The sequence below is a fragment of the Rana temporaria genome, chromosome 1 (assembly GCF_905171775.1).
Source record: "Rana temporaria chromosome 1, aRanTem1.1, whole genome shotgun sequence".
NCBI lineage: Eukaryota > Metazoa > Chordata > Amphibia > Anura > Ranidae > Rana > Rana temporaria.
This window is the reverse complement of record NC_053489.1, coordinates 70,278,740-70,302,341: the sequence shown is the minus strand read 5'-3', so window position 1 is coordinate 70,302,341 and position 23,602 is coordinate 70,278,740. Positions and strand designations below refer to the sequence as shown.

Genomic DNA, 23,602 nt, shown 5'->3' with positions numbered 1-23,602 from the left:
CCTAGATGGGTCCTTCTTTTGGGTGTCAACATCACTGCCCATATGATGTGGACAATTCTCATTGGCTGTCCAGTGAAGGGCTCTGGATCCAGAAGACTACTGACATCAGACCAAGGGGCGCGAAGGGGACCAGCCACAGAGGGTTAACATGCGGCACCAGACTAGTGATCTCCATAGGCGTAAATGGCATCAACAACGGACCTGGCTAGAGGGACTCAGGTGAGAACAACTGTCTTCACAAAGTAGGGAAAATGTAATACCTGACAGGATGGGTGCAAAGGAGGGGGGGGGGGTGGTTGAAAAATAAATATTATGCCTGGAGTTGGGCTTTAACCTCCCTTGCGGTATGATTCTTTCAGAAAAAACATGCTGAAAGCGCTACCATTATTTGCAAGGAAATTTGGCGTTTTATACTGTAGGCCTGTAATTTTTAGGAAAAACTCACTTAAATCTGACCAAACCAGAGTCTAAAAGGGATCCCGGGTATGACATTTTTTTAAAAACAAAATTATAAATTATAATTTAATAAATAATTATAAATAATTAAAACAAATAATAATATAATTCTAATAAAAATTATTCAATAATGTAATCAACTCAAAATCACTGAAATTTGCTCAGTTGCAGAATTGTCGCTGTCATTATTTTTTTTTTTTTATGACGAATTTCCCCACAAATCACTATCGCACAATTCTGCAAGTGATTATAATTTATTATTGCTGTTTTCTAGCTGCTCTAAAACCATTTTTGACATAAAGGGACACTTTTGGTTGCTATGGACAATCTACAGTTTGCAGGGAGAAAGAAAGGTTTTTATTATATAAAAGAACATGCAGGGCACTGGGCAGACCACTAGGGACAAGGGGGTGTGTATTTTTTACATACAGTACTGTAATCTATAAGATTACAGTATACTGTATGTATAGTGTTTGTTTACCTTTTTGAATTTGGCGCCGTTCTCCGCCCCCGTGCATCGTAACGTCGCAGGGAACGGAGATCGGCGGCACAGGAGGACACTGTGTGAATCGAGCGAGGTCCTGCTCGCTCACACAGCGCGGTGGCATCGCTGGATCCAGGAACAAGGTAAGCCAGCGCGCGCTGGAGGCTCTGCATAGCTACTCCGAGCGTGACTCTGGGTTACCGATTTCAGCCTAAAAAATCCACCCCGAGTCACGCTCGGGGATACCGCCAGGGGGGTTAAAGGGGTTGTAAAGGTACAATTCTTTCTTCCTAAATACCTTCCTTTACCCTAGTGCAGTCCTCCTTCACTTACCTCATCCTTCCATTTTGCTTTTAAATGTCCTTATTTCTTCTGAGAAATCCTCACTTCCTGTTCTTCTGTCTGTAACTCCACACAGTAATGCAAGGCTTTCTTCCTGGTGTGGAGTGTCGTGCTCGCCCCCTCCTTTGGACTACGGGAGAGTCAGGATGCCCACTAACACATAGCTCCTCTATCTGCAATGTAGAGAGCGTCCTGACTCTCCTGTAGTCCAAGGAAGGGGGCGAGCACGACACTCCACACCAGGGAGAAAGCCTTGCATTACTGTGTGGGGTTACAGACAGAAGAACAGGAAGTGAGGATTTCTTAGAAGAAATAAGGACATTTAAAAGCAAAATGGAAGGATGAGGTAAGTGAAGGAGGACTGCACTAAGGTAAAGCAAGCTATTTAGGGGGGAACACAATTGTACCTTTACAACCCCTTTAAGAAGCATCAAAATCCAACCTAATTTTGCCTTTCCACAAATTTTAATGTATTTCACCAAAACAGTAAAATTTCAGTAAAATTACTGCTTTTTCCTAAATGTCAGGAAATTGAAAACTCTTAATTTCACAAATTCCTAGTGACTTAATCATTTGTGATCATCCTGTCCAAACCAGGGAGCCCTGACATGTACAGTGTGCAAAGGGTCTAACAATGCTTGAGGAATCAGCCTCAGTTGTCATCCATTAGATGTAAGAACAAGAGAGTTTAATGACAAAGCCACTGGGGGATTTATCAGGGACATCATGCGGAAAATAAATGCGTAGAGTAGAGTCAGTGTGGAGTTTGTCTCAGATGTTGAGAAATGCAATATATTAACTTCTCTCAGTCAGAAAAGGCATTGTGACATTTTCAAGTCTACCATTCCATTCAAATATTATTACCAGCAGCATTTGTAATAAAAAAAACATTAAACATGACATTACCTGTACGAGAAATCCATGCGCTCGTGCTGGCACGCTTTTTGCATTATTGGTAGGCTAAAAGACAGATCAATATACATACAATGATTTTCATAATATCTTCCATTGTACGGTATACAAATACATACTGTAGCGTTATCACATATGTCTTATGCCCTGTACACACCATCACTTTATGTGATGAAAAAAAACAACATTTTCTGTGAAGTAAAAAATTACGTTTTTGAAATTTTCAAAGACGAAGTTGCCTACACACCATCGTTTTTCTCACAATGTTCTAGCAAAGCGAGGTTACGTTCTCACCACTTTTTCCATTGAAGCTCGCTTCATAACTAGCTTCTGGGCATGCGCGGGTGAAAAAACGTCGTTTTAAACGACGTTTTTTACTACACACGGTCAATTTCTGTGAAGTAAAAGTTGACGTTTTGAAAAACGACACATAAAATTGAAGCATGCTTCAATTTTTTTTGATCGTTTTTTAGAAGACATAAAACAACGTTTTCCCCCACACACGGTCAATTAAAGTGACGTTTTTAAAAACGTCATTTTTTTTCATCACATAAAGTGATGGTGTGTACGGGGCATTAGACATTAAAGGAAATCTGTTACAAGAGGAACGTGGCAGAGGCCATTGCTGACCATCAAAGCTTTAATTTTATTATTTACTTCCTTTACAGGATAAATTAAATTGTATTAAAAGTCAAAGTAGGGGGGTGTTAAAACCACTGTCAGGTTTTATTTGCTGTCTTTGTCCTTGATGGAGAGATAGTCAAGCCTCGTACACACGACCGAGTTTCTCGGCAAAAACCAGCAAGAAAGCTGAAGTTCAGTTTCATCGGTTCATCAGAAGCAGACTGATGGTCTGATGTGCCTACACACCATCAGTTCAAAAACCGATCGAGTCCAACGCGGTGACATAAAACACACGACGTGCTGAAAAAAAATTAAGTTCAATGCTTCCAAGCATGCGTCGACTTGATTCTGAGCATGCCCGGGTTTGGAACCGATGCTTTTGCGTACTAACCATTGGTTTTGACCTATCGGTCAGGCGTTCATCGGTCCAATTTTAAAGCAAGTTCTCTGTTTCTGGACTAAAGGACTACAGACCGATGGGGCGTACACATGGTCGGTTTGGACCGATGAAACTGAACTTCAGTCTGTTTTCATCGGTTTGGGCCGACCGTGTGTACGCAGCCTTAATGTCCCGAGTTCTTGTGCAGACGCATTAAAAATTACATCCAGCAAAAATGCAACGGAATAGTACATGTGTGTTGATTGGTGCAACCATCAAGAGACTTGCACTGGATGCCTGTTGTGAGCATTATTATTACCCTGCCAGGATCATTCAACATGGAGGGTCCCTTCGACACTTGATATATAAAAACGGTAACATTTTTGTTCTTGGCTCTACAACAGATACTGAACATGAGCTGATTTTCACAGTCTGACAGAACAGTTTGTTCGGAAAAACACAGATGTGTAGGTACCTCAAATGATATTAATTTCAAATAATTACCAGGACACCCTGAATTAGAAAGAAGCATAAGTAAGGTATTCAAGGTCATAAGTCAAGAGTCAGTCCATCCAAAAGTCATATTTAATTTTTTAGTAAATACCGGTGAGTTAAGGCTCAACTCTAGGCACATCTAATTTATGTTTTTTTTTTTTTATCTTTAATAAGCATATAAACTTAGATTTACTACTTCAGGAGCTCCACTGCACAATTCTAATAAATACAGCAGGGAGCTGCACTTCTGGCTCCCTGCTGTACATGATGAACACCAGTTCAAGTGTTGTGCCGCCGTCCTCCTCAATCTGCTGAGCAATTCATGAAGCACAATCGCTGGACTATCATTGGGTTGGGGGGGGGGGGGGGGGCCTTTTATAGACACTATCAATTTTCCCTGAATGTGCAACGTGACAGTTTCTCTTTTAAGACTATGTAAACCCAAGAACAAATATTTATTATATATTGCAGCTTACCGATCCTTCGATCTGGTGGCTGTATTGAATTTCTCTCCCCTAGTGACCTGGTGATCCTGCGAGTAACACACAATTCACATTCACTGTGCTATATCTATGAAGCAGCAGTGTTGTCACCCTAGGACCCCCCCCTTAACTTGACAGTGGTTCTGTTATCCACAGACAGTGGATTGAGAACAATGTTAGTTGACTAAACATAGCAGAAACAGAGTGTGCAGCAAGTGATCAACTCATTAGGTTTCTGGCAAGATCAGAAAAAAACTATTTCAATGGTATATTTAACAAACCAAATGAGAACAAATAGTTAAAGTTTACATACAATTTAGGTTCCAGGGTCTGTACATCAGCTGTATTTACTGTATGGGGTGTTTGTGTTGTGCTGTTTGTGTTACTTTATTCTAAAGATGTAGTCCCCTTCTAGCGTAGGAAGCAAATTTCATTTCTGGCTCTTTCTGTAGTCCAGGGAGCAGTGATTGTTTGTTCTGTTCAGGGTGGAAGTTTGATTGTTTCTCCCTGCCTCTGCAAGAAGCTTCCTGAACATAAAGAGGGGGTTTCAAATGACCAGCCTAAATATTTAACATGACCTGGCCAATCCCTGGAGAGGAGTGTCCAGAAGGTGGCTGGGGAGGTAATAAATAGCTTGAAGCCCTAGAAAAAAATAGTTCTCTCTCCACAGGAAGGTTGCAAGCATTTTTGGAGGGGGGGGTAGAGGTTGACTGCTGCCCCACTGAGGTAGCCCGTGGACTGTGTAGCTGTCCTTAAGGACTCAGTGGCGTCAGGGCTAAGGGCCTGGAGCTATCTTCTTGACGAGCTGGATGTGTGACCTCGTCATAAGAGATTTGGTCTGGAGAAGAATTGTCTCCCTTTCTGGGCCATGCCCAGAAGAAGCTGGAATGTGTGCAGCTGTCCTGGGTACTTGTGAGTAATGGCTCTGAATTGATTCCTGGTGATTCTGTGTGCTTTTGAGATGTAGGTGCCAGAGGTAGCTTGAACTGAGACAGCTCTCACACTGTCTCAGGCCCCGTACACACGGCCGAGGAACTCGACGTGCCAAACACATCGAGTTCCTCGGCGTGTTCAGTCCTGGAGCCGCCGAGGAGCTCGGCGTGCCGAGTTCTCCCATTGAACAACGAGGAAATAGAGAACATGTTCTCTATTTCCTCGCCGAGGTCCTCGTCGGCTTCCTCGGCCGAAAGTGTACACACGGCCGGGTTTCTCGGCGGAATTCAGCTTCCGACCGAGTTTCTGGCTGAATTCTGCCGAGAAACTCGGTCGTGTGTACGGGGCCTCAGAGAATCCTGGAGTGTGAGCCTAGAGAACATTTTCCCCTTGTTTATTGAAAGGTGCTTTGGAGTATCCAGTGCCCTAACCCATCTCCTGCATGGTAATGGTGGGAAACCTCTGTACCATTAGGGAAGAACCAGCTATTACCAGTGGCCCCTATGGTGGTAGTGCTACAATTATAATTATTATACAGGATTTATATAGCACCAACCATTTGTGCGGAGCTTTACGAAATAAGTGACATTATTGTTACAATAAAATTCAATACAAGAGGTTTAGGAGAATGGGATGTAGAATGGAATATAACTTGAATTGAGTTGGGAGTTATGGCTGGAAGATCTCACAAGTCAACACCTATAACTTACTAAAATCTTACTTTTGGGTGAACTAACTCTTTAAAATGTAAAATGTTGATGACTGTTGGTTCCCTTTTCTCCACAGAAAAGAGAAGGATCTTAATAGTGATATGGAGCTCAGTATCACATATGCTATGAGGAAGATCACAAAGTTCAGTGATGTGTTCAGTTAAACAGGCAAATGTAGAATTCCTGGACCTTACTGAAGACAGGTCTGCCGATATATGGACACCTGCAGTACAAACCCAACATCTTTCGCAGCACTAAACATATAAAAACTTTGCGGCCCATTTAAGCTGCGTTCACTTTCCACTGAGCAGGCAACAAGGCGACAAGGCAATAACAGATGTCCTGCCCATGAGTCGATGTCCCAACGGAAGGCTAGCTTTAGAATCCAGGACCAAGAGAGCTGCTGCTCCTGGCAGATTAATTAATTAGATATAAAAGAGGAGGAAATGGCTTCCCTACAAGAGACAGTATATGTAACTATCATTAGTATAACTAGGATAATCGATATAAGCAATCCATCTTATTGCCATTATAAGGACAGACAGGAATTTTGCAGGAATAAGCAGGCCACAGCAAGGACAACTCATCCAAGTCATGACAGCTTATGACAACCAAACCAAAGTCACATCTCCGGAAGCATTCAGAAAAGCAATTACTTCATCAAGGCTATACCTTGCAGTCCCCAAAAAGTCATTCCATTAAGTGTACCTGTCATATTGTATCAACAATTTATTTGCAGAGCAGAAGTCAGGGAAAGGTAGACTTCTGTCATTTTTCTGAGTAAATGTCATCCCCTTCATGAAAGAACATTATTATGGCAACAGTAGTTTACCTCACTTCCTCCACTGGTCAGGTGAGCAGGTGTATACACTGGTCTATATTTTTATGGCTCAGGGTACATGGTGACGCAGTAGAAAGTGAGAAGCAATGCCCACCGTGGAGACAAGAAAACGATAAAAAAAACAAAGGCAACAACGCATTACCTCTTTAGCCAAAGCAGAAAAAGAAAACAAATCTAGCCATCAAATCTAAAGCCCTGTACACACGATCGGTCCATCCGTGCACCTACCAGACTGTGTGGAAAATGGAAGACCACAGCAAGTAGAGGTCTTATTAAAAATTTGTGAGACATCCCTGTACCCAGAGGGGCTCTTTTTCTTTATCGCCATTGATGCTGTTAGATTGCCGAGACTTCCTTAAAGAACAAATCACTGGATTTGGGTGTCATTTAGAGAGTTCCTGTGTCCTCCGGGGGTGGGTCACCTCCTGCTTCGGCCCCTGGTGACCTTTTATGACGTACCCCTTATGTGATTCCTTGGAAGATGGTTTGCCACTTTATTTCATGATCAACTTGGATGAGTTCATTACTATCCTTCCCGAGCAGACTCAACCACAGCAAGAGACTTGCTCATGATTTTATTCAAAATTCTGTCTCCACTTTTGGTTTTGCATCATTTGTGATACTTCTGAAGGTATCATCTAGGATCTAGGAACCGGATACCCCTCAGTCTTGTTTGGAGACTATAAAAATATCCTGTGCCCATACTGACCGCTGTAGTGGTCATTGGCTTCGGTAAGCAGACCACAACACTTAATCACTTGGGTGTTTTCTGGTGGATAGATCGTTTGGATCATTTCTGATGTCACATCTTGAATATTATATCAGCGATTCACCCGATTCACATTGGATTTTTCATTCTTTGGATTTTCTAATTATTTACCACTATATATGTTTGGACTTCACTCATTTCACTTGTTTTTCATCTAGTATGAATTTTTGATTTCCTGTACATCAGGAATCTTTGCATAATCATATGTAATTTATATATATTTTTTTATATTGTTTGTGTTTTTTTTATATATATACCTATGTTCAAAGTGTAGGTATCACTATCAATCACTATTAGTTTTTGCGCTGTACCTATTTTTCTCACTTGAGCAGGTGTATACACTGGTCTATATTTTTATGGCTCAGGGTACATGGTGACGCAGCAGAAAGTGAGAAGCAATGCCCACCGTGGAGACAAGAAAAACGATAAAAAAAACGAAGGCAACAACGCATTACCTCTTTAGCCAAAGCAGAAAAAGAAAACGAATCTAGCCATCAAATCTAAAGCCCTGTACACACGATCGGTCCATCCGATGAGAACTGTCTGATGGACGGTTAACCGATGAAGCTGACTGATGCCTACACACCATCGGTTAAAAACCGATCGTGTCAGAACGCGGTGACATAAAACACAACGACGTGCTAAAAAAACGAAGTTTAATGCTTCCAAGCATGCGTCGACTTGATTCTGAGCATGCGTGGATTTATAACCGATGGTTGTGCCTACTAACGATCTGTTTTTAACTATCGGTTAGGAATCCATCGGTTAAAATTAAAACAAGTTGGCTTAACCAATGGATAAATAACCGATGGCGCCCACACACGATCGGTTTGGACCGATGAAAACGGTCCATCAGACCATTTTCAACGGTTTAACCGATCGTGTGTACGCGGCATAAGAATTGGTAAGCTGCAATACAATAAATGTTAAGAAAAGGGCTTTTCTCAACCATCAGGTTTTAGCATTCCATGACCAATTTTAAAGCTGATATGTAAGTAATTTTGGGGTTTTTTCTTCTTCCCCAACATCCTTATTTAATTTATTGGAGTAATTAGATTTTTTTTTTTATAGATAAGCATTCTGCACTTGCTTCTGAAGAAGTGAAACTTCATCCACGAAATGCGTCAAGCTTTTGAAATGCAGTATTTTATTGAATAATGCGTTATTGAATAATGAGCTTATATTATACCATTTTCTTTGATTTTATGTACCATGTGCAATAATGTTATTTTAATATTTGTCTATTATATGCCCATCAGCTCGTCATATCTGCTATGTACCATGTCCCATGTATATTTATATGAATAAACGTTCTCTTTATTATGCAATTTATTTGTTTTTGTCTAACACACATCTCACTCAAAGTCCCAAATTCCCCCCTTTTCTTAACGATTAATAGGGATGGAGGTGTATGCTTGTTTGGACCCTATACCTCATTTAAAGTCCCATAATTCCCCCTTTTTATAATATAATAAATGTTTCCTTTTGGGTTTAATACTGCTTTACCAGTTACATAAAAATGGGTGTAACCTGCTGTTTGGTGGGGCTGTGTAAATGTGAAGAATTAAGTACAACTTATGTACCAGGTAAAACAGCCCCTTATATGTATTTCATCTGTATATTTTGATGTGTGCCTGGAATTCAGCTATAACCCTTACACTGGCAGGTCCTCCCCTTCTTGCTGTGACTCTGAAAGCAACGTCCATGATGTCACTTCCGGGTTAGCCTCTTGGTGTCCCCGGCTAGCTTAGCCGGGAAGCAAAGTTTTGCAATGCAATCTGCACTGCAAAACATTCAGTGGGACCCAATGAGACACTGGGGGACTTTTAGACCCTGCATGTTTCATTAATGAGAACCTGTCACCTGAAAATCATAAATTTGAGGCCCCACCACCCCCACATATGAACATAAACATATGTGTCAGGGCACCTATGCATGAAAACAGAGGCCCAGATTCAAGAAGCACTTGCGCCCGCGCAACCATAGGTTGCGCGGCGCAAGTGCTTACTTGCTCCGGTGTAACGAGTGCTCCTGATTCAGGAACCTCGTTACACCGAATACAGCCTAGGATCTGACAGACATAAGCCTCCTTATGCCTTCACATCCCAGGCTGCATTCTTGCGTTGGCCGCTAGGGGGCGCTCCCAAAAGTTGCGCGGGCCCTGGGCACGCAAGGTACGGAGTTTCCATACAGCAACTTTAGCGCAAGGTTGCTCCTGCTATAGCAGGGGCAGCCAATGCTAAAGTATAGCTGCGCTTCCCGCTCGTGAAATTTAAATTTCACGTCGGTTACGTAAGTGATTCGTGAATGGCGCTGGACGCCATTCACGTTCACTTAGAAGCAAATGACGTCCTTGCGACGTCATTTGCCGCAATGCACGTCAGGAAAGTTTCCCGACGGAGCATGCGCTGTTAGCTCGGCGCGGGAGCGCGCCTAATTTAAATGATTCCCGCCCCCGGCGGGATCATTTACATTAGGCGCCCTTACGCAGGGCTAATTAGCATAGCACCCGCGCAATTTACGGAGCTACTGCTCCGTGAATCGCTGGGCAAATCGAAATATTTGCGTGGGCGCAGAGAAAAATCTTTGCTCTTTGCCCACGCAAATATTGCTCCATTCTACCTGAATCTGGGCCAGAGATTATTGATTACATATAATGTTTGGGGGTTTTGTGTAGTCTTCAGGTCTAAAATTCTTTTTTATGTGTGCAAAAAACACAAAAACTACTTGGCAGCAAAAGTAAACTAGGTGATTGTCATTTGTATCTAATAATTACCAACAAACTTGCAATGCTTTTCTACATTTTGGGTGGATTATCCTTTGAAATGCTGAAATCCACAACTGAGATTTTCTCCTGCTCTTGACATTACAATAAAAAAGCTGACAGGCTGGATAAAATTGAAAGGATATGTTAGCCTTTGGTAACATGTTACATGTTTCATCCGTTTGTAGGGTGAGCATGTCCTCTGCAAAAAGTTTTATAGTGAAGCCGAGCTTTAATGTTCATATGTCCCTAATCAACATGAGTAGGCGTTCCAATGCTAATAAAACAAGAATGGGGGAAAGAGGGCATCCCTGATGAGTGCCACAGTGTACTTTGATATCTCTGGAATAGGAGCCTGCATAAATATGAGATTAATGAGCTGAAAAGCTTGAAAGCTAAGGACCAAAAGACCAGCGGGCTAGAACGTATTGTTCCATGTCACTGCCTCAAAGGATTTAAAAATATCAAGTAATAAAAGGCACTCTGAGATGTCTTTGCTCCATGAGATGGGTAACTTTGGGAAAACTGTTGCTGGCCTGGCAAGAGTGAAAAAAAACAACGTGGTCCCAGTAGATGAAGGATGAAAAAAATCTATCAAGATGGGTTGCAATATTTTTTTCCAGTAACGTTATGTCCGAGTTCAATAAAGATATTAGATGGTAGCTAGAGATATCAGTAGTATACTTATCAGATTTTTCGAGCATTGTGATATAAAAAGAGAGGGGGGAGGTGTGCAGGTTATTCCCATTTTTTGGTAATGAATTAAAGCGGAACTTCATCCAAAAGGATACGTTCTGCTTTTCTGCCTCCTACCCCTTTCCTTTATCAACTTTGTAAACTTTTTTTCTCCCTTGCCTGCAGCCTTCTAGGACATCATAGGTCTCAGAAGGCTGTGGGACCATTCACAAAGCGCAGTGGACGGTAGGAAGCTGGCTGTGAAGTCAATGAGTAATAGCCAGTTTGCCACACTAAAGATGGCGATGCCGGGAACCCGAAGATCAGGGAAGAATTGGCTTGGTTGAGCACGATGCTGGATCCTTTGATAGTTAAGTTTCTTTCTTTGAGAGATTTCGCACATTTTTGGAGGGTGTTGGAAGGAACCAGTTTCCAGGCCCTCCCTAGGTTATTCAGTTGGGCTGACAGAACCTCTGGTTTGGCTTCCCATTGCTTCTTGCAAGCCGAAACTATGCAAATAAGGTCCCCCCACAGCATGGATTTGTGCGCTTCCTCAAGAGATAGGGGGACAAACTTTTCTACTCAGGTTGTGACTGCCTTTTAACCTACTGCCGACCTCCCATCATAGTTTTACGGCGCCGGAGGCTGGAGGCTCTTTACCGAGATCGGAGATGCAGGGTGTCAGACTGACACCCCGCATCACCGATCGCTGCGATGCGCGCCCCCACGGGCACGTGCCGGCATGAAATCCTGCAGGACGTCAATAGACATCCAGTCAGGATTTTACAACCACTTCTCGGACGTCAATATGCTATTGACCGGAGGGAAGTAATTAAAGAAAGCCAACTCTAAGCCTTCGTAGACCTACTATTGTTTTGATGCACCTAGAATGTGCTGTATTTAGCTGATTAAGGCTGGCCATACACAGTTTGAATCTCGGCCGGTTCAGCAAGAGCCAGCCGAGATTTAAACCATGTATGGGCAGGCTGAATGTACCAAGTTAAAGAGTCAATCAATTTGGATACAACCAGGCTTCCGGATTTTATATATGGTTATCGGTAGCGGCTCGTATAGCTGCTAGCAATAATCACTGTCAAAGCCAACTTTCCAGGCCAAGAGAAAACAATGGCTCGGTGGGAGGGATTCCCTGTCAACACTGTCTGTAACACTGTAACTCGTGGTTGCAGAAAAGAAATTTGCTCTGTGTATGGCTTGCCTTATACTGTTGGGTTTGAAAGGTGACTCGACAGTGTACATATACATAAGCTTCCGCTACTGATTTGCTTTTGAACGTGCTACTCTACGTCTGTCATCTTTACCCTTCCTTCACTACCTGGTGAATCAATGACCTGGGAACTCGCATGTGCTTCAGAATTACCAGAGTGTGCAACTTTAAAGTGGTTGTAAACCCCACTTTTTAACTTTTACCTACAGGTAAGCCTATATATAAGGCTTACCTATAGGTATAAAGAATATCTCCTAAACCATGTACTGTTTCGGAGATATTCCCCCCGCAATGCGCCGCTGATTGCAGTGGCGCCAATGCGCAGCGGGGATCCTCGGCTAAAGGATCGGCAGCCGCCGGACCTTGCCGAATTGAAGTCTCCCGCGGAGTGACGTCATCACCGCTCCAGCCAATCACATCGCTGGAGCGGCGATACCCGGAAGACACGCCGAAGCAAGATGACATCTCGCTCGGCGTGGACCAGGTAAGTTCTCTTCACCTCGTTTTAAGGTAAGTATTTCATAATGAGTTGGTATGCGGTGCATACTAGCTCATTATGGCTTTTCCTTTACAGGTGTACATTTTTTTTTTTACAGGGTATACAACCGCTTTAAGTCAGAAATGCCAGAAGCCATATTCCCTATAAATTGGTATGGCTGAAAACACAAAACATTTAGGCATTCTAAAGAATAACAAATAGCAAGAAATATGAACAATACCAGGATACCCACAGCAGGTTGTGATGATGCAGCTGGCGTTAATATACCAATCAGCCCTGAGGTAAGAGAGAGCCTCCTGCCCTCTGCGATAGGTTCTTTCAGCAGGTCCATTTTGGATGCTTTAGGGGCACTGGAACATGACTTGCTGAGTAGTTTGTGGTTCTTGAGCCCGTCTAACTCTTCCATACGAAGATTACTAGAATAAGACCTGCTTAAAAGTTTATGCGGCTTCAAGGTGCTGTTGTGCTCACATCTGGGGTCCCCAGAACAAGAACGAGTTAAGAGTTTATGTTGTTTCAGGGAGATGCATTCCTCCTGCTTAATGGCTGTAGAACACTGGCGGTTCAAAAGTTTGTGTGGTTTCAAGCCCATTGGCTGTTCCGCCCTGGGGTCACTGGACAGCGAGCGGCCAAAGTTCCTGTGAGACTTTGGATTACATATGTCTTCAGGTTTCACTGTGCTAGAACAAGTCCTTCTCAGGAGTTTGTGAGTTTTGGAGATACCGTCCTGCTCAGATTTCAGCTTTACTTTACTTTTACCACATCCAGGAGGGGGATAACTTGGCGACCTAGGAGAACAAGCACAGAAATATGTTTAAAATGTATTCTACCTCAATAAGTAAATAGTTCGAAAAACATGTCAGTTTACTTAACCACTTCATTACTGGGCACTTAAACCCCCTTCGTGCCCAGACCAATTTTCAGCTTTCAGCGCTGACGCATTTTGAATGACAATTGCGCGGTCATACAACTCTGTACCCAAATTATATTTTTATAATTTTTTTCCCACAAAGAGAGCTTTCTTTTGGTGGTATTTGATCATCTCTGTGATTTAAATTTTTTGCGCTATAAACATAAAAAGACAGAAAATTTTGAAAAAAAACACAATATTTTTTACTTTTTGTTATAATAATATCCCATACGTATTCTTCTACATATTTTTGTTAAAAAGAATCGCAATAAGCGTATATTGATTGGTTTGCGCAAAAGTTATAGCGCCTACAAATAGGGGATAGATTTATGATTTTTTTTTTTTTACTAGTAATGGCGGCGATCTGCGATTTTTTTGTCAGGCCTGCGATATTGCGGCGGATGTATCGGACACTTTTGACACAATTTTGGGAGCATTCACATTTATACAGCGATCAATGCTATAAAAATGCACTAATTACTGTATAAATGTGACTGGCAGTGAAGGGGTTAACACTAGGGGGCGAGGAAGGGGTTAAATGTGTATCCTGGGTGTGTTCTAACTGTGTGGGGGGAGGGGACTGACTGGGGGAGGTGACCGATGCTGTGTCCCTATGTACAAGGGACACAGATCGGTCTCCTCTCTCCCTGACAGGACGTGGAGCTCTGTGTTTACACACAGAGCTCCACACCCCTGCTGTCAACCTCGATCGCGGGTACCTGGTGGACATCGCGGCCGCCAGGCACACGCATCGGCTTCCCACCAATGCGCCGGCACAGTGTTTCCCCGCTGCGTGCCCCCAGCGATGCGCACAGGGAATGTAAACAAGAGGATGTCCAAAGACGTCCACTCGACACTTGAGAGCCGCGCTGTGGACGTCTTTCGTCCATAGCGCGGATCCCAAGTGGTTAATAGAGCAAAGAGCATCAGGCAAGGTGCAGTTACCAACAGCAAACAACCAATTTCCCTTCTCAAAGTGAATCCAACACTTTAAATCTGAACAAACGGCTATTAAACTTCTAAATATATAAATTGAATACATATAAGGGAACTGTTTTACATGCCAAATGATCTGTATTTATGTCCATTCAGTCCTGAGATTTACACAGTACAGCCGTGCCTGATAAGTGTTCTCTACTGCAGGTAGTTACCACTTACAGGTCTTGGTCCTGACCAGCCTGTGACTGGACAGACAGAGGAAAAGCATTAGACTGAAAAGGTAATTTTTCTCTTACTCTCTTGCTCTCTTCTCCTATCAGCTTGTTCCTTGTTAGCGCATAAGCCCTGCAGCACAACTGACTGGCTCCCTTTGCTGCATTCGGTGAAGAGCAAACAGTAAAAATTCTGATAACCTGGCTGGTGAAATTGCTGGCCTGAGCTCTCCATAGTGCTGAACTGTGTTATCTGCTCTTGATTATAAATAGGTGTCTATTTGTTTTAGTCTGACCAGGAGTCTCCAAACTTTCTAAACAAAGGGCCAGTTTACTGCCCTTCAGACTTTCTAAGGGTCGCATTGTAGCCAGTGGGAGTAGAAAATGCTTTGGCATCCATGGGAGTAAACAATGCTTCATCATTCATATGAGTGGGATGATTAGTGCCAATTGTTGGTGTCAGTGGGAGGAATAGCGCCCAATCATTGGTGTCAGCAGGAGAAATAGTGCCCCATCATTAGTGTCTGTGGGAGGAATAGTGCCAACTGTTGGTATCTGGGGAAGGAATAGTGCCCCATCATTGGTGTCAAGGGGAGGAATGTGCCCTATTGATAGTGTCAGTCTGAGGAATAGTTCCTTGTTTTGGGTGAGCAATAGTGACCCAAGGGCCAGATAAAGGCAAGCAAAGGGCCGCATCTGGCCCCCGGGCTACAGTTTGGACACTACTGGTCTAGACTATTAATTCAAAAGTACTTATTTGGATTCTGCTAGTACAATCAATATGCTAATACTGTACTATAAACTATAATACAAAACAGAAATCAAGTTGAGAGTAGGAGTACCAGTGCCTAACAATGGGCACCTCCATTGAACAAGGCTGGCATCCTAACATGTTTCAGGCACTGACAGCTAAAGAAAAGTGTATAACCACATGTCTACAAAGTTACAATTAGAAACGACATGGCAGACAGGTGGTCACATGCCGATGCAGCTGTGAGCTTGGTACCGGCTTTAAGAGCTGGCAAAGGGCTTTCCAATAATAGTGATCACTTATGGGGCTCTCAAAGTGTGTACCCCTTCCCTTTAGCAGCACCTGCAGTCATTCCTGGGCTCTCCTATTCCTTCCGTGGAGCCCGGGACCATGGAAAACAGCTTCCATAGTAAAAGCTGGAGAAAGTCAGGAAACACCATTCTCTGATCCCTCCTGTGACCAACGACACCGGAAGCGACGTGTGTTATGTCACTTCCAGGGTCACAGCTACCATTCCTCAGCTAGTGTAGCCAAGGATGCAACCATTCAATCACAATCTGTGATCGGAGAACAGGGAAAATATCGGGGGTCTAATAGATCTCCAATGTCTCTATAAAGAGTATGTATAATCTGCCCATGCTATCACATATGGGAGTTGTTAGCCCCCTTGTGAAAGCAATAAGGTAGTATAAAAAAAAAGTATGAAAACCTTTAATTGCGCCACCCATGTGAGATATTATCATGAACGTCAGAGTGAGAGCAATAATTCTAGGGCTGTAGTTCACAGTTATCGGTAAACTGATAACCTGTAAAGGCTTTTAAAGCATTGCCTATGATGAATTTGGGGTACCATACAGTCGTTTTTTGGGTTGGCAATTCCATGGGTGTGTATAATTTTAAGGCTTGACACATTAGTATCTATTTACTCAACGCAACCCTATCTTTTATATTTTACCATAAATTTGGTATAATATTGTGTTTGTTGGTATTTGATAAATAGCTGTGCCGCCCCCCCTGGGCCCAATTCATTGTATCTTGGAGGTTTTGGAGAATATTGTCCCGGAGGAGGTGGCTAGAATAGCATTCTCTAGTCTAGAGCACTGTTCCAGGCTCGTAAACTCATCCCGATGGGCTGGAAATCGGTCTCCCATCCACGGTAGCCTCCTGGATAACATATGGGGAACACTCTGGTCATGGAAAGGTATATCTATCAACACAGGGGCAGTCCAAGTAGATTCAAAAGAATCTGAGCACCATGGCTAGATACCCCTGGACTAAGTCCCAGAGAATTGGTGATGTCCAGACTATTGCAATGCCCTACGGGTGGACCTTATTGAGCTAGTGATGGTTAACACCAAATGCACGGTATTACTATGTCTGCATCAGTGTATTGTAGACTAGATGGTTATGACGATAGGATGACTGTGAAGGATGCTAGGAGGATTGTACATTGTAACTATAAATGTATGCAAATGCACTGTCTGTACATTGGAAATTGTTTAAACCTTTTTGATAAAAAAACAAAACAAATAGCTGTGCATACATTGTGCAACATAACAAAATTGCAACTACGACCATTTTATTCTACAGGGTCTCTGCTCTTAGAAAATATATATTGGGAGGGGGGTTACACACATTTCTAGCAAAACATGCTGATTTTAAATTGTCTGCAAAAAATAAATAAAAAATTGACCCAATAGAGAAGTGGTTGAGCATGATTAAAGCGGGAGTTCACCCAATTCGTTTTTTTTTTTCTATTTTCCCCTTAGATTCCTGCTCGTTTGGTCTAGGGGAATCGGCTAATTGTTTTAAAATATGATCCGTACTTACCCGTTTTCGAGATGCATCTTCTCCGTCGCTTCCAGGTATGGGTCTTCGGGAGCGGGCGTTCCTTCTTGATTGACAGTCTTCCGAGAGGCTTCCGACGGTCGCATCCATCGCGTCACTCGTAGCCGAAAGAAGCCGAACGTTGGTGCGGCTCTATACTGCGCCTGCGCACCGACGTTCGGCTTCTTTCGGAAAATCGTGATGCGATGGATGCGACCGTCGGAAGCCTCTCGGAAGACTGTCAATCAAGAAGGAACGCCCAGTCCCGCAGCCCATACCCGGAAGCGGCGGAGAAGATGCATCTCGTAAACGGGTAAGTACGGATCATATTTTAAAACAAATAGCCGATTCTCCTAGACAAAACGAGCATGAAGCTAAGGGGAAAAAGTGTAAGGTATGGGTGAACCTCCGCTTTAAATGAAAAGGAAAGTATAAGGTGACCTCCCTACCAGTGTTAATTTTGGCAGCAAATTTCGATTTAGTTTTAGTCTTAGGACTAAAATGGCATTTTAGTTTTAGTCCCATTTTAGTCTTCTGAAATTGTTTTAGTTTTAGTCATATTTAGTCGACTGAATCTCCAGTACATTTTAGTCGACTAAAACAAATTTTAGTTGTCTAAAATCGAATGGGTGTAAATTGTAATGCATTCGTTAACATTTCTCTACAATTTCCAAACTCATTATATACTGCTGGAGTGGAAAATCTAATATGCTATTATTTATGGTATTGAGGTATGAACATGCACTACAGACTAGTGTTAATTTTGGAGTCAAATTTAAAGCGGTGGTTCACCCTCCTTAACATCAGTCTAGCATTACATTCGGCATCGTAGCGCGAGCTACAGTATGCCGGTCTTACATTTTTTATCCCCGTACTCACTGTGCTATTGCACATTGAAGATTCCGACTCCCGTGGGGAATGGGCGTGCCTATGGAGAGGGAGGATGATTGACGGCCGGCTCTGGCACGTCACGCTCCCCGAAGACAGCCGGAGTAGGTCTCGGCTCTTCACGGCGCCTGCGCACAGGCTATGCGCAGGCGCCGTGAAGAGCCAAGCCTATTTCGGCTATTTCCGGAGAAGCGTGACGTGCCAGGGCCGGCCGTCAATCACCTTCTCTCACCATAGGAACGCCCATTCCCCGGAATCTTCAATGTACAATAGCACAGTGAGTACGGGGATAAAAAATGTAAGACCGGCATACTGTAGCTCGCGCTACGATGCCGAATGTAATGCTAGAATAAATTTTTATTTTATTTTTTTAATAGGGTGAACCCCCCCCGCTTTAAATTTAGTTTTAGTCTTTTGACTATTCATTTAGTCGACTAAAATGTTTTAGTCATTTTAGTCTACGAAATGAACACTGCTCCCTACCACCCCTTTGTTCGCATAGAGGTGTTGAGGAGAGTTTGGCTTTTTAGTGCTATGATGATGAATGAAGGTCTGACCAGTATGACAAACAGTTTGGCAGATAGGAAGGATAAAACAAGTACAAGTACTATATGTAGAAATATACAGTATTTTGTGGTTTTGCTAGGGTTAAGCTGCCAGTACACCATGTGCTACTAACTTTGTAGAAATCTAGCCACAGAGCAATCATAGAGGAAGATTTTGATCTTTCAGTTGCACTGTACTTGACGCCTAACCGATAAGGAACATATGTGTATATGATAAATATAGTTCACAGAGAATGAGGTTTCATGTAAAGTTTGCTGCTACAGGAAACATATGTCTCTCAGAGTCTCTCCACTTTGTGGTTACTATAGCTAGCCCAGACACGCATGCGATCGCGTGGTCGGGGGAGATCCGGTAGACCCATCTGCATCACGTACCTGCGCAATGTAGAAAAAATGTGCAGTGGAGACTTCACCTTCTTCTCTGACATCTTCTTGTGCGAACAATTCAATTTCTCTTTGCTCTGCTTCCATTGCTGCGTCACAAATGTCTGCATTATCCTGTGTGTACATTCATAAAAAGGATCAGGTAAAAAATAACTTTGTTATCTGCAACAGCTGAAATCCTACCAGATTCACCTTCTCTATGTAGAACACATCCATGGGATTTCTATGGTATGGGAAAGGTGACACATACAGGGTTTCAAACTATCACAAAATAACAAAAGTGGAGGGACTTTTAACCACTTTAGGGACCGGACCAATATGCTGCTAAATGACCCAAGGGGTTTTTACAATTCGGCACTGCGTCGCTTTAACAGACAATTGCGCGGTCGTGCGACGTGGCTCCCAAACAAAATTGGCGTCCTTTTTTCCCCACAAATAGAGCTTTCTTTTGGTGGTATTTGATCACCTCTGCGGTTTTTATTTTTTGCGCTATTAACAAAAATAGAGCGACAATTTTGAAAAAAATTCAATATTTTTACTTTTTGCTATAATAAATATCCCCCAAAAATATATAAAAAAACTTTTTTTTTCCTCAGTTTAGGCCGATACGTATTCTTCTACCTATTTTTGGTAAAAAAAATCGCAATAAGCGTTTATCGGTTGGTTTGTGCAAAATTTATAGCGTTTACAAAATAGGGGATAGTTTTATTGCATTTTATGGCGGCGATCAGCGATTTGTTTCGTGACTGCGACATTATGGCGGACACTTCGGACAATGTTGACACATTTTTGGGACCATTGTCATTTTCACAGCAAAAAATGCATTTAAATTGCATTGTTTATTGTGAAAATGACAGTTGCAGTTTGGGAGTTAACCACATGGGGCGCTGAAGGAGTTTCGTTTCACCTAGTGTGTGTTTACAACTGTAGGGGGGTGTGGCTGTAGGTGTGACGTCATCGATCGTGTCTCCCTATAAAAGGGATGACACGATCGATGACACGATCGATCGGGGGACCGATCGCCGCACTCCAGCGGCGATCGGGTCCGCGGGACCCGCGGTCCTGGAGCTTCGGACCGGGTCGTGGGAGCTCGCCACGGGGGCGCGCCCGCGACCCACGGCTGGGTACTAGTACAGGACGTACCTGTACGTACATGTGCCCAGCCGTGCCATTCTGCCGACGTATATGTGCAGGAGGCGGTCCTTAAGTGGTTGTACTTCCCTCAGGAAAAAAAAGGTACATAAGGGGAGATTTACTAAAACTGGAGCACTCAGAATCTGGTGAAGCTGTGCATGGTAGCCAATCAGCTTCTAACCTCAGGTTGTTCAGTTAAGCTTTGGCAATAAAATCTGGAAGCTGATTGGTTTCTATGCAGAAGTGAGCTGGATTTTGAACTTGTTTTAGTAAATAAACCACATAGAGAAATATATAAAATCTTAACTTTTATTGCAATATCAAAATATAAAAAAAATGGGTAAATAACCCCAGTGGAAAAAATGCTACTGGATGGATATTATTACCAGTGGTTTCCTGTCCATTAGGGGGGCCGTCCCCTCTCTCCATGCCACCCAATTGATAGATTCATGCATAGCACCCCCAATTCATGTGTCCAGCCCATTGCAAGGCACCGGGCGCATTAATTAGAGCAGACAGTTTTTTTTAAGCACCTGATTAGAGCCACTGTTAATAGAATGTAGTTAGGTAGTCAGTTGTAGGGGAGGAAGATCTGCTTTAAGGCTTAATTTGGACTTTCACTAGGGGGGCGAAAAAATGGGCGGTTAAGCCATTTTTTTGCTGCCTGATAACTGCCCCACCCCCTTAAAGTTATTGCAGACATGAAATCCATCTCTGCCTGTTCCCACTCAACAGAAGTTGATCTAATGGCAAAAAAAAACTGAACCATGTATGGCCAGCTTTTAGGGCTTGTTTACACATAACATGCAGTAAATTGCATGGAAAATGCATTTCCTTCCATTTAACTTTTATTTATGTGTATTTTTGTGTGTACTTATGTGTTAAAACGTTATGCATTTTGCAGATGACGTCACATCCTGTTTGAGTAGGGGGACTTTTTGTTTGTGAGGGGACAAAACTATAAAAAAATAAAATCTCCAGTACCAGCATTGCATTGACATGTATGTTGCATTTGCCTGTTGCATTTTAACACAATGCAATGCTAGGCAGTTCAACGCAGTGTTATGGTGTGAACAAGACACATACAAAAGAATTGTTGTCTCTGTGTAGATGCATTAACACACATGTTTACGGTGCTTTAAAAAGCAGGTCAACACAATAGTGTAAATTGGACCCCGTTATTTAAAACTAGCCCCAGTCCTGTTACTGTAGCAGAATATTTTTTTTTTTTAACATTTACTTACTTTTTCAACTGGTGTCCCAAACCAAACTTTTCCTTTGTAGATATCTGAAAGACGTCAACTGTTGGCACTGAAAGAAAGAGAAATCTCAGGACTCTTTATTTTATTGAATGCATAAGGCCTTAACAGGTTACAGGGTACTGCCCTAAAACTAGTATGTGGCTTATGAGCTGGGGCATGGCAGCTTCCCTCAGAAGCTTGGCCCTGAGGAATTTTTCTTTGATGGCAGATGCACTTAAAAGTTTTGGGAAAATATGTTGGCACACCATTAAACTCTCCCAATGAAAATAAAAGTTATATGGCTGTTTTGCTGAATGGCTTCCATACTTCATGGAATTCAAATTTTACTCCCACATCAGAATTTGCTTGCTTGCCCCAGGTCAGTGACTATTCAGGCTGAGACAGCCAGGCAACTAGCATTTCCAGAAGAAAGTCAGAAATGGCAGTCTCTGTATTAAGTGTCAGTAGATTGAAATGGAAGTGTAAATGGCCGATTCCACGGTGCTTGTTGACCTTTATTAGTTTAGAGGTCACTGGACTGGTGGTGAGTGTGCATTGTTTATGGTGGTGGTGATGGTGATTGCTTGTGTGGTGTGGGGACCATTACACATAATTTATGGAAATTATTAATATTATTTGTATTTTTGTAGATATTTGGCTGCGTTAGCGTCAATTTCATTTGTTTTTACATATTAGCTGGAGGACATACCTGGCAGTGCATCATCAGGGGCCAATTACAAGAACCCCAAAGAGGCAGCCAGCTACCAATGATGGAGGAATAGTGTCATAAGACCTGGCCTGTGGCAGCTGAGCAGCAGATACTGAACTCCCTGAGCAGGTATGTATTCCAAAGATAACCCTACATAACTAGCAAGAGGAGGGGGGGAAAGAAGCATAGAGAGTGAAGTTCCTTTTTAATTAGTAACTAAGGGACCCGGTTACAAAGCACCAGTAGGCCATAATAAAGTCATACCAAAAAAAATCCTTTACAAAGATGCATACATACAATATAAGATTTAACTACCGGTACTAACCTGGGCCATTTAAATATTGTGTGAGAGAACAGTGGAGGCGAATTACAATCGGTTCTGTGCGGATAACATCCCATGCTACAGCAATTTCTTCCTGACGAAAGACATAAAAAGAACCAAATACGTTAGAAAAAAGTTATCTCTATCAGAGATAGATAGATAGATAGATAGATAGATAGATAGATAGATAGATAGATAGAGAAGCCACCATGGGTATCATCTGGAGAAAATGTATATTACTTCTAAGTAAAAATTAAATGAAGTAAGCTTATGTATGCAAATTCAAGGTGATATTTGGCAAGAAAAAAGTTGATAACATAAATAATGTCAATGTGTAATAAAATTGATAAAGTAAAAGCATAACATGTTAGGTCCCTTTCAGACCAGTGGCAGTGCTTACCGCCCTCTAAAATCAATCTGCGAAGAATGCAACTTACCCTGTTGAACAAAAGCCTGTGATATTTTTCTATATATATGGTGATCTGGGCACTGCTGGTACTCCTATGTCCTTGGAAGACGTACATTAGGACGAAACATGTGTAGGGAGGAGCCTAGCGGTAATGTCATGACATCCACCAGAGTGATTGAAGTGGTGGTTTGTTTGAAACCTACATTCCTACACTGATTTGTGAGTAGTTTTACCCTGCTTTTAAAATAAAGGAGGCACAAAGTTTGCTACACTATGGAATTATCATGTGCTTTTTTTACTGAGTGTTGCCACTTCTGTGGATGCTGGAAACCATTGCCTGAGGAGATGTTGAGCACATAGAAGGTCACATTTGTGCATCTGGAGTTGGCTGGAGAATGCTGAGTTTGTATGGACCTCCGTGGTATTGACCTTATTACTTCATTGGTGGAGGCACACTGGATTTACTATTACAACACAGAAGACCTACATGATTGCACATCTATGGGACAATATTTTGTGTGTACCTGTGGGACTTTATTCCCATCTGCTGAATTTTCTGTTTCATAATTTTTAATATTTGATTCACATATGAAATATTATTTATTTACTAAATATTGTTTTTGTGAGCACTACTTTTGGCATGATAATCTGATCTCATAGGGACAGGGTCATTTTTGAACACATTGAGGTAGTGCAACACAGTTTGTTTTACTATATAGC

The 23,602-nt window shown here is 42.4% G+C and overlaps 1 protein-coding gene across 6 annotated transcripts in view; it reads right to left on the bottom strand.

The window, feature by feature from the left end:
• PARP8 (poly(ADP-ribose) polymerase family member 8) overlaps positions 1 to 23,602 on the bottom strand; it is a 409,395-nt gene that overhangs the window by 100,807 nt on the left and 284,986 nt on the right. For all 6 annotated transcript variants that reach the window (XM_040339250.1, XM_040339246.1, XM_040339237.1 and 3 more), the window contains exons 9-13: positions 22,477 to 22,567; positions 21,446 to 21,512; positions 19,059 to 19,181; positions 12,823 to 13,378; positions 2,189 to 2,242 (exon numbers count right to left, since the gene is read on the bottom strand). In XM_040339250.1, the coding sequence (XP_040195184.1) occupies positions 2,189 to 2,242; positions 12,823 to 13,378; positions 19,059 to 19,181; positions 21,446 to 21,512; positions 22,477 to 22,567 (891 nt within the window). The remainder of the gene's footprint in view (positions 1 to 2,188; positions 2,243 to 12,822; positions 13,379 to 19,058; positions 19,182 to 21,445; positions 21,513 to 22,476; positions 22,568 to 23,602) is intronic.